The sequence below is a fragment of the Oncorhynchus clarkii genome, chromosome 5 (genome assembly GCF_045791955.1).
Source record: "Oncorhynchus clarkii lewisi isolate Uvic-CL-2024 chromosome 5, UVic_Ocla_1.0, whole genome shotgun sequence".
NCBI classification, from domain to species: domain Eukaryota; kingdom Metazoa; phylum Chordata; class Actinopteri; order Salmoniformes; family Salmonidae; genus Oncorhynchus; species Oncorhynchus clarkii.
This window is the reverse complement of record NC_092151.1, coordinates 41,888,460-41,904,475: the sequence shown is the minus strand read 5'-3', so window position 1 is coordinate 41,904,475 and position 16,016 is coordinate 41,888,460. Positions and strand designations below refer to the sequence as shown.

Here is a 16,016-nt window from a genome sequence, read left to right as displayed (position 1 = left end):
GTAACTCTGGAACTCTGTCAGTTCTCCCCCGATTGCTTAGTTTGTCCGGACGACCAGCTCTGAGAAGAGTCTTGGTAATTTCAAAATTCTTCCATTTAAGAATGATGGGGGCCACTGTTTATGTGGACCTTCAATGTTGCAGAAATGTTTTTGTACCCTTATCCAGATTTATGCCTCGAAACAATCTCCTCTCGGAGCTCTACGGACTATTCCTTTGACCTCATGGCTTGGTTTTTGCTCTGACGTGCACTGTCAACTGTAGGACCTAATATCGACAGATGTCTTTCCAAATCATGTCCAATCAATTGAATTTACTACAGGTGGACTCTGAGCAAGTTGAAGAAACATCTCAAGCATGATCAATGGAAACCAGATGCATCTGATCTCAATTATGAGTCTGAGCGGTTGGAACCAAAAATCTCCAATTTGGACTCATCAGATCAAAGGACAGATTTCCACCGGTCTAATTTCCAGTGCTCGTTTCTTGGCTCAAGCAAGTCTCTTATTGGTTCCTTTTTAGTCAAGGTTTCTTTGCAGAAATTCGACCATGAAGGCTTGATTCACGTCTCCTCTGAACAGTTTATGTTGAAATGTGTCTGTTACTTGAACTCTGATGCATTTATTTGGGAAGCAATCTGAGGTGCAGTGAACGTTTTAACAAGGCACAGTTTTAATTTAAATGCATTCCAGGTGACTACCTCATGAGGCTGGTTGAGAGAATGCAAATAGTGTGTAAAGCTGTCAAAGCAAAGGGTGGCTACTTTGAAGAATCTAAAATATATATTTTTTATTTGTTTAACCCTTTTTTTGGTTAATACGTAAATCCATTTGTGTTATTTCATATTTTTGATGTCTTCACTATTCTACAATGTATAAAATAGTCAAAATAAAGAAAAACCCTTGAATGAGTGTGTCCAAACTTTTGACTGGTAGTGTGTGTACAGTTAAAGTCGGACGTTTACATACACCTAGGAGTCATTAAAACTCGTTTTTCAACCACTCCACAAATTTCTTGTTAACCAGCTATAGTTTTGGCAAGTCGGTTAGGACATTTACTTTGTGCATGACACAAGTAATTTTTCCAACAATTGTTTACAGACAGATTATTTCACTTATAATTCACTATCACAATTCCAGTGGGTCAGAAGTTTACATACACTAAGTTGACTGTGCCTTTAAACAGATTGGAAAATTCCAGAAAATTATGTCATGGCTTTAGTAGCTTCTGATAGGCTAATTGACATCATTTGAGTCAACTGGAGGTGTACCTGTGGATGTATTTCAAGGCCTACCTTCAAACTTTGCTTAACATCATGGGAAAAATCGAAAGAAATCAGCCAAGACTTCAGAGAATAAAATGTAGACTTCCACAAGTCTTATTCATCCCTGGGAGCGATTTCCAAATACCTGAAAGTACCACGTTCATTTGTACAAACAATAATACGCAAGTATAAACACCATGGGACCACGCAGCCGTCATACCGCTCAGGAAGGAGACGCGTTCTGTCTCCTAGAGATGAACGTACTTTGGTGCGAAAAGTGCAAATCAATCCCAGAACAACAGCAAAGGACCCTGTGAAGATGCTGGAGGAAACAGGTACAAAGTATCTATATCCACAGTAAAACAAGTCCTATATGGACATAACCTGAAAGGCCCGTCTGCAAGGAAGAAGCCACTGCTCCAAAACAGCCATAAAAAGCCAGACTACGGTTTGCAACTGCACATGGGGACAAAGATCGTACTTTTTGGAGAAATGTCCTCTGGTCTGATGAAACAAAAACAGAACTGTTTGGCCATAATGAACATCATTATGTTTGGAGTAAAAAGGGGGAGGCTTGCAAGCCGAAATCACCATCCCAACTGAAGCACGGTAGTGGCAGCATCATGTTGTGGGGGTGCTTTGCTGCAGGAGGGACTGGTGCACTTCATAAAATAGATGGCATTATGAGGGAGGAAAATTGTGTGTGGATATATTGAAGCAACATCTCAAGACATCAGTCAGGTAGTTAAAGCTTGGTCGCAAATGGGTCTTCCAAATGGACAATGACCCCAAGCCCTGACCTCAATCCTATAGAACATTTGTGGGCAGAACTGAAAAAGCTTGTGCGAGCAAGGAGGCCGACAAACCTGACTCCGTTACACCAGCTCAATCAGTAGGAACGGGCCAAAATTCACCCAACTTATTGTGGGAAGCTTGTGGAAGGTTACCTGAAACATTTGACCCAGGTTAAACAATTTAAAGGCAATGCTACCAAATACTAATTGAGTGTATGTAAACTTCTGACCCACTGGGAATGTGATGAAAGAAATAAAAGCTGAAATGAAATCATTCTCTACTATTATTCTGACATTTCACATTCTTAAAATAATGTGGTGATCCTAACTAACATCAAGACAAGGAATTTGTACTAGGATTAAATGCCAGGAATTGTGAAACTTAGTTGAAATGTATTTGGCTAAGGTGTATGTAAACTTCTGACTTCAAGTGTGTGTGTGTGTGTGTGTGTGTGTGTGTATATATATATAACACACACAGTTGAAGTCAGAAGTTTACATGCACCTTAGCCAAATACATTTCAACTAAGTTTCACAATTCCTGGCATATATATATATATATATATATATATATATATATATATATCACACACACACACACACAGTGCCTTGTGAAAGTATTCGGCCCCCTTGAACTTTGCGACCTTTTGCCACATTTCAGGCTTCAAACATAAAGATATAAAACTGTATTTGTTTTGTGAAGAATCAACAACAAGTGGGACACAATCATGAAGTGGAACGACATTTTTTGGATATTTCAAACTTTTTTTAACAAATCAAAAACTGAGAAATTGGGCGTGCAAAATTATTCAGCCCCTTTACTTTCAGTGCAGCAAACTCTCTCCAGAAGTTCAGTGAGGATCTCTTAATGATCCAATGTTGACCTAAATGACTAATGATGATAAATACAATCCACCTGTGTGTAATCAAGTCTCCGTATAAATGCACCTGCACTGTGATAGTCTCAGAGGTCCGTTAAAAGCGCAGAGAGCATCATGAAGAACAAGGAACACACCAGGCAGGTCCAAGATACTGTTGTGAAGAAGTTTAAAGCCGGATTTGGATACAAAAATATTTCCCAAGCTTTAAACATCCCAAGGAGCACTGTGCAAGCGATAATATTGAAATGGAAGGAGTATCAGACCACTGCAAATCTACCAAGACCTGGCCGTCCCTCTAAACTTTCAGCTCATACAAGGAGAAGACTGATCAGAGATGCAGCCAAGAGGCCCATGATCACTCTGGATGAACTGCAGAGATCTACAGCTGAGGTGGGAGACTCTGTCCATAGGACAACAATCAGTCGTGTATTGCACATCTGGCCTTTATGGAAGAGTGGCAAGAAGAAAGCCATTTCTTAAAGATATCCATAAAAAGTGTCGTTTAAAGTTTGCCACAAGCCACCTGGGAGACACACCAAACATGTGGAAGAAGGTGCTGGCAACAATGTGAACTTTTTGGCAACAATGCAAAACTTTATGTTTGGCGTAAAAGCAACACAGCTCATCACCCTGACTACACCATCCCCACTGTCAAACATGGTGGTGGCAGCATCATGGTTTGGGCCTGCTTTTCTTCAGCAGGGACAGGGAAGATGGTTAAAATTGATGGGAAGATGGATGGAGCCAAATACAGGACCATTCTGGAAGAAAACCTGATGGAGTCTGCAAAAGACCTGAGACTGGGACGGAGATTTGTCTTCCAACAAGACAATGATCCAAAACATAAAACAAAATCTACAATGAAATGGTTCAAAAATAAACATATCCAGGTGTTAGAATGGCCAAGTCAAAGTCCAGTCCTGAATCAAATCGAGAATCTGTGGAAAGAACTGAAAACTGCTGTTCACAAATGCTCTCCATCCAACCTCACTGAGCTTGAGCTGTTTTGCAAGGAGGAATGGGAAAACATTTCAGTCTCTCGATGTGCAAAACTGATAGAGACATACCCCAAGCGACTTACAGCTGTAATCGCAGCAAAAGGTGGCGCTACAAAGTATTAACTTAAGGGGGCTGAATAATTTTGCACGCCCAATTTTTCAGTTTTTGATTTGTTAAAAATGTTTGAAATATCCAATAAATGTCGTTCAACTTCATGATTGTGTCCCACTTGTTGTTGATTCTTCACAAAAAATACAGTTTTATATCTTTATGTTTGAAGCCTGAAATGTGGCAAAAGGTCGCAAAGTTCAAGGGGGCCGAATACTTTCGCAAGGCACTGTATATGCGCTACTGCTCAAAAATAATCAGTTGACCTACAGCCTATCAATCAAACAATCGACCAGTCAAATACAGTCGTGGCCAAAAGTTTTGAGAATTACACACACATTAATTTCCACAAAGTTTGCTGCTTCGGTGTCTTTAGATATTTTTGTCAGATGTTACTATGGAATACTGAAGTATAATTATAATAAGCATTTCATAAGTGACAAATGCTTTTATTGACAGTTACATGAAGTTGATGCAAAGAGTCAATATTTGCAGTGTTGACCCTTTTTTTCCCCCCATACCTCTGCGATCCGCCCTGGCCTGCTGTCAATTAACTTCTGGGCCACATCCTGACTGATGGCAGCCCATTCTTGCATTATCAATGCTTGGAGTTTGTCAGAATTTGTGGGTTTTTATTTGTCCACCCACCTCTTGAGGATTGACCAAGTTCTCAATGAGATTAAGGTCTGGGGAGTTTCCTGGCCATGGACCCAAAATATTGATGTTTTGTTCCCCAAGCCACTTAGTTATCACTTTTGCCTTAAGGCAAGGTGCTCCATCATGCTGGAAAAGGCATTGTTCGTCACCAAACTGTTCCTGGATGGTTGTGAGAAGTTGCTCTCGGAGGATGTGTTGGTACAATTCTTTGTTCATGGCTGTGTTCTTAAGCAAAATTGTGAGTGAGCCCACTCCCTTGGCTGAGAAGCAACCCCACACATGAATGGTCTCAGGATGCTTTACTGTTGGCATGACACAGGACTGATGGTAGCACTCACCTTGTCTTCTCTGGACAAGCTATTTTCCGGATGCCGCAAACAATCGGAAAGGGGATTCATCAGAGAATGACTTTACCCCAGTCCTCAGCAGTCCAATCCCTGTACCTTTTTCAGAATATCAGTCTGTCCCTGATGTTTTTCCTGGAGAGAAGTGGCTTTTTTGCTGCCCTTCTTGACACCAGGCCATCCTCCAAAAGTCTTCGACTCACTGTGCGTGCAGATGCACTCACACCTGCCTGCTGCCATTCCTGAGCAAGCCCTGTACTGGTGGTGCCCCAATCCGGAATCAACTTTAGGAGACGGTCCTGGCGCTTGCTGGACTTTTGTGGTCGCCCCGAAGCCTTCTTCACAACAATTTTAACCACTCTCCTTGAAGTTCTTGATGATCTGATAAATAGTTGACTTAGGTGCAATCTTACTGGCATCAATATCCTTGCCTGTGAAGCCCTTTTTCTGCAAAGCTATGATGACTGCACGTGTTTCCTTGCAGGTAACCATGGTTGACAGAGGAAGAAGAATGATTCCAAGCAACGCTCTCCTTTTAAAGCTTCCAGTCTGTTATTTGAACTCAATCAGCATGACCGTGATCTCCAGCCTTGTCCTCGTCAACACTCACACCTGTGTTAACAACATGATGTCAGCTGGTCCTTTTGTGGCAGGGCTGAAATGCAGTGGAAATGTTTTTTTGGGGATTCAGTTCATTTGCATGGCAAAGAGGGACTTTGCAATTCATTGCATCACTCTTCATAACATTCTGGACTATATGCAAATTGCCATCATACAAACTCAGGCAGCAGACTTTGTGAAAATTAATATTTGTGTCATTCTCAAAACTTTTGGCCACGACTGTACTTGGGTTCAGCCCTACACGGGATACTACAACAACATGATGGATGACACACACACATTACCCTTGGCATGTTTATCTACCCCATCAGATGCATAATAACGTTGTTTTGGACAGAATGCCAAGCACTGCATTTCTGGTGTGTTTGTGTAGAGGACCGAGCACAAAGACACCAGTCAGAATAAACTCATGGCTCGCTGCCTGGCTTTACCCTGCAACTTGTTATGATTAGCATGGAACAATGGAGAAACACAGTGTGCGTGCACGCACACACACACACACACACACACTAGGGTTGGGCAAAATCAACTGTTCTAGTGTGATTCTATACTTATAAAATCGCCCATTAGACAATGTGGCCAGACCAATTATTATTTATTTTTTTAAACTTAAAAACATTTGACAAATTCTTGTAATATATGGAAAATACTCATAACTCTCTCGTCTCTTTTATGATATTTCAGTAGGATTAGTCCATGCTTTTGGCCGTTTTGGTGTTGTAACGGCACAGAGGATTTTCTTGTCTCGTAAAAGCCTAAGCTTTGCTCAACTGTAAGGTTTGTTCGAACTACTAGTTTTTTTTTTTCTATCTTGCTCGTTATTACCTCGGGCCTACCATGTTGAAGGTCATTCAAAAACAACTGAACTTTTAGACTATTTTAAATTCTGTTAGATTAACGTAATTGTTTAATCAGGAAATAGATTGGAGAAATCCAGGGTGCATAACCTGAAATAGAAGCTTGATATGTCAAGTCATCCTCCTATCAAATGGAGAGAAAAGAGGAAGGTAGGCTTCAATAACAATTAGACCGTGTGTGTGTGTGTGTCTGCTATAAAAAATAACATGTCTTTGGCTTTTAGGCCCAGAAACTCCGATAGTCAAGGGAGAAAAACAAAAAAATCCTGACTTGACATTTTGCTCCGCATTGGTGAATCTCTCTCCGTCTACATTGTTCGTGTGCATTCTGTAAATGGTTTATAATATATATATTTAAATGTTATGCAGGCTATTGCAAAGGAATAGGCCTCTCAACATGGCCCTGCTGTGCACTGCCCAACTCCGCTATTTACTTAGTTGCCAGTCATGTTCAAATAGGCTATCTATGTCACGATGTCGTCACCGTCGACAATGCCTGTCAATCATCCTCGATAGACGATGCTGTCTTAACCTCTAAGAGAGACACACACACACACATTTGAAACTAGGAGCAGTACACTGTTCAGGGCCACAATTTAAACCCTACAGTTAAGTTATTTCTATGTTTACAAGGGGTTAGCAGAGCTGCGGAGCAGTAAATGCTGTCACAACCATTTTAGTGGGAGGTGAAAGACGATAATGCCATGTACTGAACCAAGTCCCTTCTGAATCTTGTCCTACTACAGTGTATGTAGATTGAGTAGTGAGGATTGTGCGTTGTTGCTGTTGAAAACTCCTGTGTGTGTGTGTGTGTGTGTGTGCTACCTTTTTTGTTGTGTCATTCTGTCTCTCTGTCCCCACCCCAGGTGAGGAGTCTTGGTGAGCGGATCGTCCTGTACATTCTGAACCGTATCGTGTACCGCGTGGGTGAGATGGACAAACCTGAGGTGCCCTTCCTGTGCCACGGCCAGCACGACTTCGCCAAGCTCCTCTGGAAGGACGGAAACGCTGTCGGGTTCTACTCAGTCAAACCCAAAGGTGAGCGATCTCTGTCTGGTCAAACTGTCAAATTTTTGTTTAAACCAAAACCGCTCTTATTTGATCGGTGACTGGACAGTATCCCCAACTTTACACAAGGCTATTCGTTAGCTTCAACCTCCTGAAGATGATTTCTGTAATGGCCAAGATATAGACTTTATACTATACCAGAAATATAGTTGCACATGGTTTAAATTGTTCTGTTTTTTTTTTTTATAAGTCAGAACCCATCACAATGTTCAGTATTATTGGTACAAAGTATCGTTCCCTGTGTTTTAAACTGTTTTTAGTGTTGCTCAGTGAAGACACAGGACCACTGCAGAGCAGGACATCGTAGTACAACCGATGAGCTGGAATGAGTTTGTCCAACGTTTTCATTAGATCCACATTGAGACGGGCAGATCGCCAGAAGATGTTTTTCCACTTTTGTTTGACTTTAATGTTCTCTAAAACGGAGAAGTGTTCCAGCAGTGTGTTAAGAATCCAGACTTCACTTTACTGACTTTATTGTCCCCATGGGGACATTTTGTTGCAGTGTCATGTACACGTTTTAAATACAAAACAAATTTATTAACACAACTTCCATAACAGTTACATACCAATAAAAAGAGCCTAGCCTGCTGTCCTTCCTGGGTCGATAGGAACATTTAGCCCAAGCTATTTCGGAGGGATATCACACCTGGCACAAATGATTTAGTTCTGTTTTTCCTGCCAAGGGGAGGAGTTCAAAGTTCGGGTACATGGGGTGGCTTGGGTCTAAAATGATTTTTTGAGCCTTGCGCCGGGCCCTGACCTTAAAGATCTCATCTAGACCTGTCTGTTTGACTCCAAGTACCTTGGGGAGGGCCCTGACCTTAAAGATCTCATCTAGACCTGTCTGTTTGACTCCAAGTACCTTGGGGAGGGCCCTGACCTTAAAGATCTCATCTAGACCTGTCTGTTTGACTCCAAGTACCTTGCTTGCTGTGGTGACAATCCTTCTCAACATATTTCTCTGGCTGACAGTGGCACTGCCAAACCAACAAACAATACAAAAAGTTCAAATTACTCTCAATAAAAGATTTGTAAAACCGTGTCAGTATATTAGTCAACATTAAGAGCCCAGCTTTTTGAGCAAGTACAGACTTCAGTTTTGATCTCTTGCAATGTCTCGTTTGATTATCCTGTGTTTTATATGACAATCAATAATGTATCAATCAATTATAGCATACCTTACAGACATGAACTAACAGTAAATCTCTCTACCTCTCACTCTCCAGACAGCTTGTGTAATAACTTTGTGACCCAGCGCTACCAGCTTCCTGTCATGGACTCCATGTTTGTCAGGAAGTGTCACCGTGGAAACGGCCATGGCCTGCAGATGCTGGAGGACTTTGTGGACTCTTTCAAAGACAACCAGCTTGGCCTGAAGTACCCTCTCTCTCTAACCATGTATAAAGGTTGGTAGTAGTAGTTGTACTCTCTAACCATGTATGACTCTCTCTCTAAACAGGTACAGTATAAAGGGTGGTGGTAGTAGTCTCTCTAACCAGGTATAAAGGGTGGTATTAGTCTCTAACCAGGTATACAGGGTGGTAGTAGTAGTCTCTTTCTAAACAGGTATAAAGGGTGGTAGTAGGCTCTCTCTAAACAGGTATAAAGGGTGGTAGTAGTAGGCTCTCTCTAAACGGGTATAAAGGGTGGTAGTAGTAGGCTCTCTCTAAACAGGTATACAGGGTAGTAATAGTAGTCTCTCTCTAACCAGGTATAAAGGATAGTAGTATTACTCTCTCTCTCTCTAAACAGGTATAAAGGATAGTAGTATTACTCTCTCTCTCTAAACAGGTATAAAGGATAGTAGTATTACTCTCTCTCTCTCTAAACAGGTATAAAGGATAGTAGTATTACTCTCTCTCTCTAAACAGGTATAAAGGATAGTAGTATTACTCTCTCTCTCTAAACAGGTATAAAGGACAGTAGTATTACTCTCTAAACAGGTATACAGGGTGGTAGTAGTCTCTCTCTAACCAGGTATACAGGGTAGTAGTAGTCTCTCTCTAACCAGGTATACAGGTTGGTAGTAGTAGTCTCTCTATCTAAACTGGTATAAAGGGTGGTGGTAGTCTCTCTCTCTCTAAACAGGTATAAAGGGTGGTGGTGGTAGTCTTTCTAACCAGGTAATAAGGGTGGTATTAGTAGTCTCTCTCTAAACAGGTATGCAGGGTGGTAGTAGTAGTCTCTCTAAACCGGTACAAAGGGTGGTAGTAGTAGTCTCTCTAACCAGGTAATAAGGGTGGTATTAGTAGTCTCTCTCTAACCAGGTATAAAGGATAGTAGTATTACTCTCTCTCTCGAAACAGGTATGAAGGATGGTAGTATTACTCTCTCTCTCTAAACAGGTATAAAGGATATAGTATTTCTCTCTCTCTAACCAGGTATAAAGGGTGGTAGTAGTCTCTCTCTAACCAGGTATAAAGGACAGTAGTATTACTCTCTTTCTCGAAACAGGTATAAAGGATAGTAGTATTTATCTTTCTCGAAACAGGTATAAAGGATAGTAGTATTACTCTCTCTCTCTAAACAGGTATAAAGGATAGTAGTATTACTCTCTCTCTCTAAACAGGTATAAAGGATAGTAGTATTACTCTCTCTCTCTAAACAGGTATAAAGGGTGGTAGTAGTCTCTCTCTAACCAGGTATACAGGGTAGTAATAGTAGTCTCTCTCTAACCAGGTATAAAGGATAGTAGTATTACTCTCTCTCTCTAAACAGGTATAAAGGATAGTAGTATTACTCTCTAAACAGGTATAAAGGATAGTAGTACTCTTTCTCGAAATGGGTATAAAGGATAGTAGTATTACTCTCTCTCTAAACAGGTATAAAGGGTGGTATTACTCTCTCTCTAAACTGGTATACAGGGTGGTAGTAGTAGTCTCTCTCTCTAAACTGGTATACAGGGTGGTGGTAGTCTCTCTCTCTCTAAACTGGTATAAAGGGTGGTGGTAGTCTCTCTCTCCAAACTGGTATAAAGGGTGGTGGTAGTCTCTCTCTCTAAACAGGTATAAAGGATAGTAGTATTACTCTCTCTCTCTAAACAGGTATAAAGGATAGTAGTATTACTCTCTCTCTCTAAACAGGTATACAGGATAGTAGTATTACTCTCTAAACAGGTATACAGGGTGGTAGTAGTCTCTCTCTAACCAGGTATACAGGGTAGTAGTAGTCTCTCTCTAACCAGGTATACAGGGTAGTAGTAGTCTCTCTCTAACCAGGTATACAGGGTAGTAGTAGTCTCTCTCTAACCAGGTATACAGGGTAGTAGTAGTCTCTCTCTAACCAGGTATACAGGGTAGTAGTAGTCTCTCTCTAACCAGGTATACAGGGTGGTAGTAGTAGTCTCTCTCTCTAAACTGGTATACAGGGTGGTAGTAGTAGTCTCTCTCTCTAAACTGGTATACAGGGTGGTAGTAGTAGTCTCTCTCTCTAAACTGGTATACAGGGTGGTGGTAGTCTCTCTCTCTCTAAACTGGTATAAAGGGTGGTGGTAGTCTCTCTCTCCAAACTGGTATAAAGGGTGGTGGTAGTCTCTCTCTCTAAACAGGTTTAAAGGATAGTAGTATTACTCTCTAACCAGGTATACAGGGTAGTAGTATTACTCTCTAACCAGGTATACAGGGTGGTGGTAGTAGTTTCTCTCTAATCAGGTACACAGGGTGGTGGTAGTAGTTTCTCTCTAAACAGGTATACAGGGTGGTAGTATTTCTCCACTACACTCTAGAGCTGTACAACTTTCTGTCCCCAAAATAAACCGGTCAATCAGTGTGTCATCTCTCCCTGACCTGCAGTGTGTGGCCGGTACCTGTGTCGGTACCCAGCTGACCAGGATCTGCTGTGGGTGGTAGAGGGAGTGGGAGGACCTTACCAGAGAGAGAATGTGGCCAGCAAGATGAAAGCCCTAGCACTGAAAGGTACTGGTACAGTGGCAGGAGGTATACAGGGATGCACTTTCAACACCATGCTCTAACACCAACGGCCTGTTCAGGAAGATGTGAAGTTACAGTACCTTCAGATAGATATTTGCAATGTAGAACCGATATGATCGTCATATAGAGTAGCGAATCGCGACGTCAGCTCTATTCATTCGCATTTCTATCCAGCTACATTTCTATCTGCGACCTCACTGAATACACCCCAGTTGATCCATCGGGACCATAGCAGGATGATGGCAGGAAACCAGATTAGCTCCGCTGTGATGTGGGCTGGGGACTTGGTGACATCAGACAGACAGTGGTCAGACTCACATGACGGGCAGCTAATTGACTTATGATTGTCGTGCCGATTCCCATAAAGCGGTGCTCCACGCGGTGACTTCTAACGGAGACCGACGAGCAGCCTCCCTGGACCACACAGACGGCAGCATGGAGGAGGACAACTTTCTGGACATCACCGTACGTCTCCGGCTCTCTCTCTCTTATCTATCCAACTTGGTCTCTTGTTTCTTTCTCTTTTTTAAAAAAGTCTCCTCCTTTGCTATGCTTTCTCTTTGGGTCTCCTCCCACAGCTCTTTGAATGTATTTGTTTATAATTTAAGAATATCTTCCAACCTCAGTTCTGTAGTGTAGGGACATTATAATCAAGTAATGAGGAGTTGATTTGAGGAGTTGATTTTGGTCTTCATTTCTTGTTTTATAGGAGGATGTTTTGGTGGTAAATACTCCCCTGAAGTTAATAGAAGGTAAGTAGCTCAGAGAAGTCTTTAGGATCTCCATGGAGTCCTGAAATAAATAACCAATAAGATTTTCTGAATACAGAGAAGAAAAATGTTTTTTTGTGTGACTACACATTGGAATGAAAATGGCTACTCTTTCTCTAGCGCTGGATGGCTCACCCGTGTCAACGCGTAGCAGGAGTAGCGGACATAAAAAGCGTGGCAGAGAAGAGACAGACTCCACGGAGGAGAGCCAGCCTCTGAAGATGAACAGGTTAGACACAGAGTCTCAGTGAAATAGAAACCTACATTAAAGTATTCATGACACGTGTAGAATTCAATGTATACAGTCTTTTTTTTCCAGGGCAGAAGTGCTCCTTAATTCTCATAAATTCAGTGACTATTTTACTCATCAGGCAGTCAATCAGTCAAGTCAGTCAATCAAGACTCATACCCATAGTATTTTCAACACTGTAATGTGACCTTTTGTTTCAGGTTGTAACCCAACCTAAATATGGTTTTCAAGTATGAAAGCTTCCTTTTGGCTCTAAATTATAATAATACCACTGGTCTATTGTGCGTTTTAGAATGGAGGAGGCAAAGTCCGAGCCCACCAACACGGCTGTAGAGGACGGAGGACAGGAGGAGGCGGAAGGAAGAGCGGGGGAGGAGTCTGGAGAGGCAGAGGCTGCTGTGGCCCAGGAGGAGGAGATGGAGATGACGACGACCAAAGCTCAGGTGAGAAGATATGGGGGAGGGGGGGTCAATATATGAATACAGCATTAGAAAACAATGGTTAATTTGGCTGTTCTGTTTTGATTGTCATCGTTGTTACTATGGTTACTGTTAGAGAATAACCAGTCACTCATAGATTGTCACACTTGTTGTGTCAAATGGCACCCCCTATTCCCTATGGCCCCTGGCCAAAAGTACTGCACTATATAGTGAATAGGGTCCCATTTCAGGCCGCATTGATTTGGATTTATTTCAATTATCCCATAAAAACACATTGAATAACAGATTCAGACATGGGAAACACAGATAGTCAAGATGAACGGAGAACTGACTGATGACCAGAGGGAGGAGGTAAAGGATGGAGTGGAGGTGGAGGGAGAGGCTGTACTGGAGAATAGAACGACAGAGGAAGACGTGGAGGAGGCGGCAGCAGAGGATGAAGAGTCCATCGAGGCTGAAGTATGTGGTTAAATTCGTCAGGAGGATTAACCTTGTATGACAGTTAGAATGTGTGGGATGAGGCCATTATTGGAGCAAGGGGTTCACAGATGAGACAATGGGAGCCTTTCATTGATGGACAGTTTAATTTTTGCACCGTGGACATGTTTCTTTCTATGGTATGTGTTAGAAAGGGAATTGGGTAGTTTTTTAACAAATGCACCTTTTTTCTGTCTTTTTTTGTCCCCTGCAGGACATATTAGGAGCAGCTCCTGTGGCGCCAGAGGGGTTGGCTGAAGCTGTGGAGGAGCAGGATCCTCTCCCGTTAGTAGACGGTCCAGCGTCTGTTTCAGAGGAGGCCCCCTCGCCTGCAGAACCACCCCCAGCAGAGCCCTCACTCTCTGGGGATGTGCGTGAGGAGGCTACACCCATGGAAGGAGGGGAGGTAGAGGGAGGAAAGGTGGGGAAAGCAGTGGATTTGTACTGTGTACAAAGGGAATTTGGGAATACGTTTTTAACAAATGCTAATTGTTCTCTTTTTGTCCTCTACGGTGCAGGACACTGTAGTAGCAACTCCCGTGGCGTCGGAGGGGTTGGCTGTGGTGGAGGATGTGGAGAAGGAGGCTCCTCTCCCATTTGTAAAAGAGCTGGCCTCCGCTCCAGAGGAGGCCCCCTCGCCCATGGAAGGAGAGGAGGTAAAGCGAGAAGAGGTGGAGGAGAGCGCAATGGAGGAACCAGAGGCGAAGAAGAAATTGGTAGAGGTCATTGCGGTGGACAGCAGTAGCCAGGAAACGGTGGTCCAGGTGCTGGGAGGAGACCTGTCCTACCAGCCTCTGGAGGAAGGAGAGGAGGAGGAGGCGGTGAAGGAAGAGGTCCTGGTTGCGAATGAGGAAAATAAAGGGGTAGAGGAGATGGAGAATGCTACGACTACAGAGGAGTTCGAGGAGAGAAGTGAGAGCTCCGACGAGGGAGGCAAGAGTCAGGCCCTTTGGAGGAGAGTTGGGGGCAGTGGCCCGGCGGCGCCTGAACGTAAATCTAAGAGACTGAACAGAGTGGTCATCGAGCAGGACAGGGAGCAGCCAGAGGTCACAGTGGAAGAGGAGGAGAAAGCTACAACTACAGAGGAGGAGGAGGAGGAAGAAGAGGCTGTAGAGAAGAGTTGGGCTGAGGAAGAGGTGGAGGAAGAGGAGGAGCCACAAGTGATTGACCAGAGGGCATTGAGAAGGAAGAGCCGACCGGTCCAGACTCCAAATAAAGCCAGAGGGAAACGACACGGCAAGATCTAAACACACCAGGCATGCACACACACACACACACACACACACACACACACACACACACACACACACACACACACACACACAGTGATGTTTTCTGTCTGGTTTTAGGGTTTGTAAGGGGTCTAAAGTTTACTTGTATTATCTCAGTATGATGTTTAGATGCATTTACTTTAGGTAGTTCATTTATCTTTACAGAAAACGACCAAAAAAGTGTTTGTACAGGAAAACGCAGCACTCGCTGTTGTAATTCGTCAATGTGAAGTCTTTTAATGTTGTTCATATGTCATGGTAATCTTGTTTTTACTGCCTTGTTCTATAGGAACTGACTGATATTGAGTTTAACAGGTCTGTTGTGGTTTGAATGTGATCGTCACTCAAAGATTTTCACGATCAAACCCAGTTCCATGTTCTTGGAGTGATGAAATAATATTTTCCGATGCGCCTTTCGAAAAGCTGTGAATGAACGTCAAATCATGATCTTTTTTAGGTTGCACGGCACGTACTCACGCACATGCACACACGCATATTGATATATATATACACACAGATACTATAGTGAATGTATCCATAGAATGTGTTTTGAATAGGAACAATCAATTTGGACATTATTGATCTTAATTTAGCAATAAAATAAATGTTTCTGATATCCTAATAGTCTTTCCCATTCATAATTTAAGATGGCGATTGATACTTTGTAATATAATTCATAGCGTGTTTAATTGAAATTGGATAAAATATGTATATTACAATAACTAGATTATACCAGCATTTTGAAGTAACTGAGTTTATGTACCATCGATATTTTTGATATAAACATTTTGTAAAATGACAACTTTCACTATTGGGAGAAAAAAAATGTTGCAACCCAAATTCCGTTAATACAATGTGAATTGTATGCCGTCATTGAGTGTTGATTCACTAGTAGAGGGCACATTGAGCCAAAGACGTGAAGCAGAATGCATCAAATGGGCTATTGATGTACCATGGTTATAGGTCAATATATAGAACCTTAACTAGGGCCGTATTCACTAGGCACCAAACGGACAACCTGAACTTGTTCAATAAAATTGAAAAAACACTCCGCTGTGCACTAATGAATATGACCCGTGCTAAAGGATTGGATAGTGCTCCCCAGCGTTTACGAGATGGTTCTAGGCGGTTGCATTGACTGTAAGGGTGTTTTCCCTCTGTATGGAAGGAAACCTGTTCTAGCCTTGGCAGATCGTGTCAATGCAACTGTTTGATGTAAACCGTAGGCGTGTGTATATAATTAGTCATTGACTTGAAATAGGGTCTCCCCATTCTAGTAATTATG

General features: G+C 42.3%; 1 protein-coding gene across 1 annotated transcript in view; it reads left to right on the top strand.

Annotated features, from left to right (window-relative positions):
• LOC139410037 (soluble lamin-associated protein of 75 kDa-like) overlaps window positions 1-14,717 on the top strand; it is a 30,861-nt gene extending 16,144 nt beyond the window's left edge. Inside the window, exons 5-14 of the mRNA XM_071155465.1 lie at window positions 7,390-7,561; window positions 8,821-9,000; window positions 11,386-11,508; window positions 11,891-11,988; window positions 12,233-12,275; window positions 12,414-12,522; window positions 12,836-12,986; window positions 13,290-13,442; window positions 13,675-13,881; window positions 13,979-14,717. Coding sequence (XP_071011566.1) covers window positions 7,390-7,561; window positions 8,821-9,000; window positions 11,386-11,508; window positions 11,891-11,988; window positions 12,233-12,275; window positions 12,414-12,522; window positions 12,836-12,986; window positions 13,290-13,442; window positions 13,675-13,881; window positions 13,979-14,707 — 1,965 coding nt within the window. The 3' untranslated portion in view covers window positions 14,708-14,717. The remainder of the gene's footprint in view (window positions 1-7,389; window positions 7,562-8,820; window positions 9,001-11,385; window positions 11,509-11,890; window positions 11,989-12,232; window positions 12,276-12,413; window positions 12,523-12,835; window positions 12,987-13,289; window positions 13,443-13,674; window positions 13,882-13,978) is intronic.
• The last annotated feature ends 1,299 nt before the right edge of the window (window positions 14,718-16,016 follow it).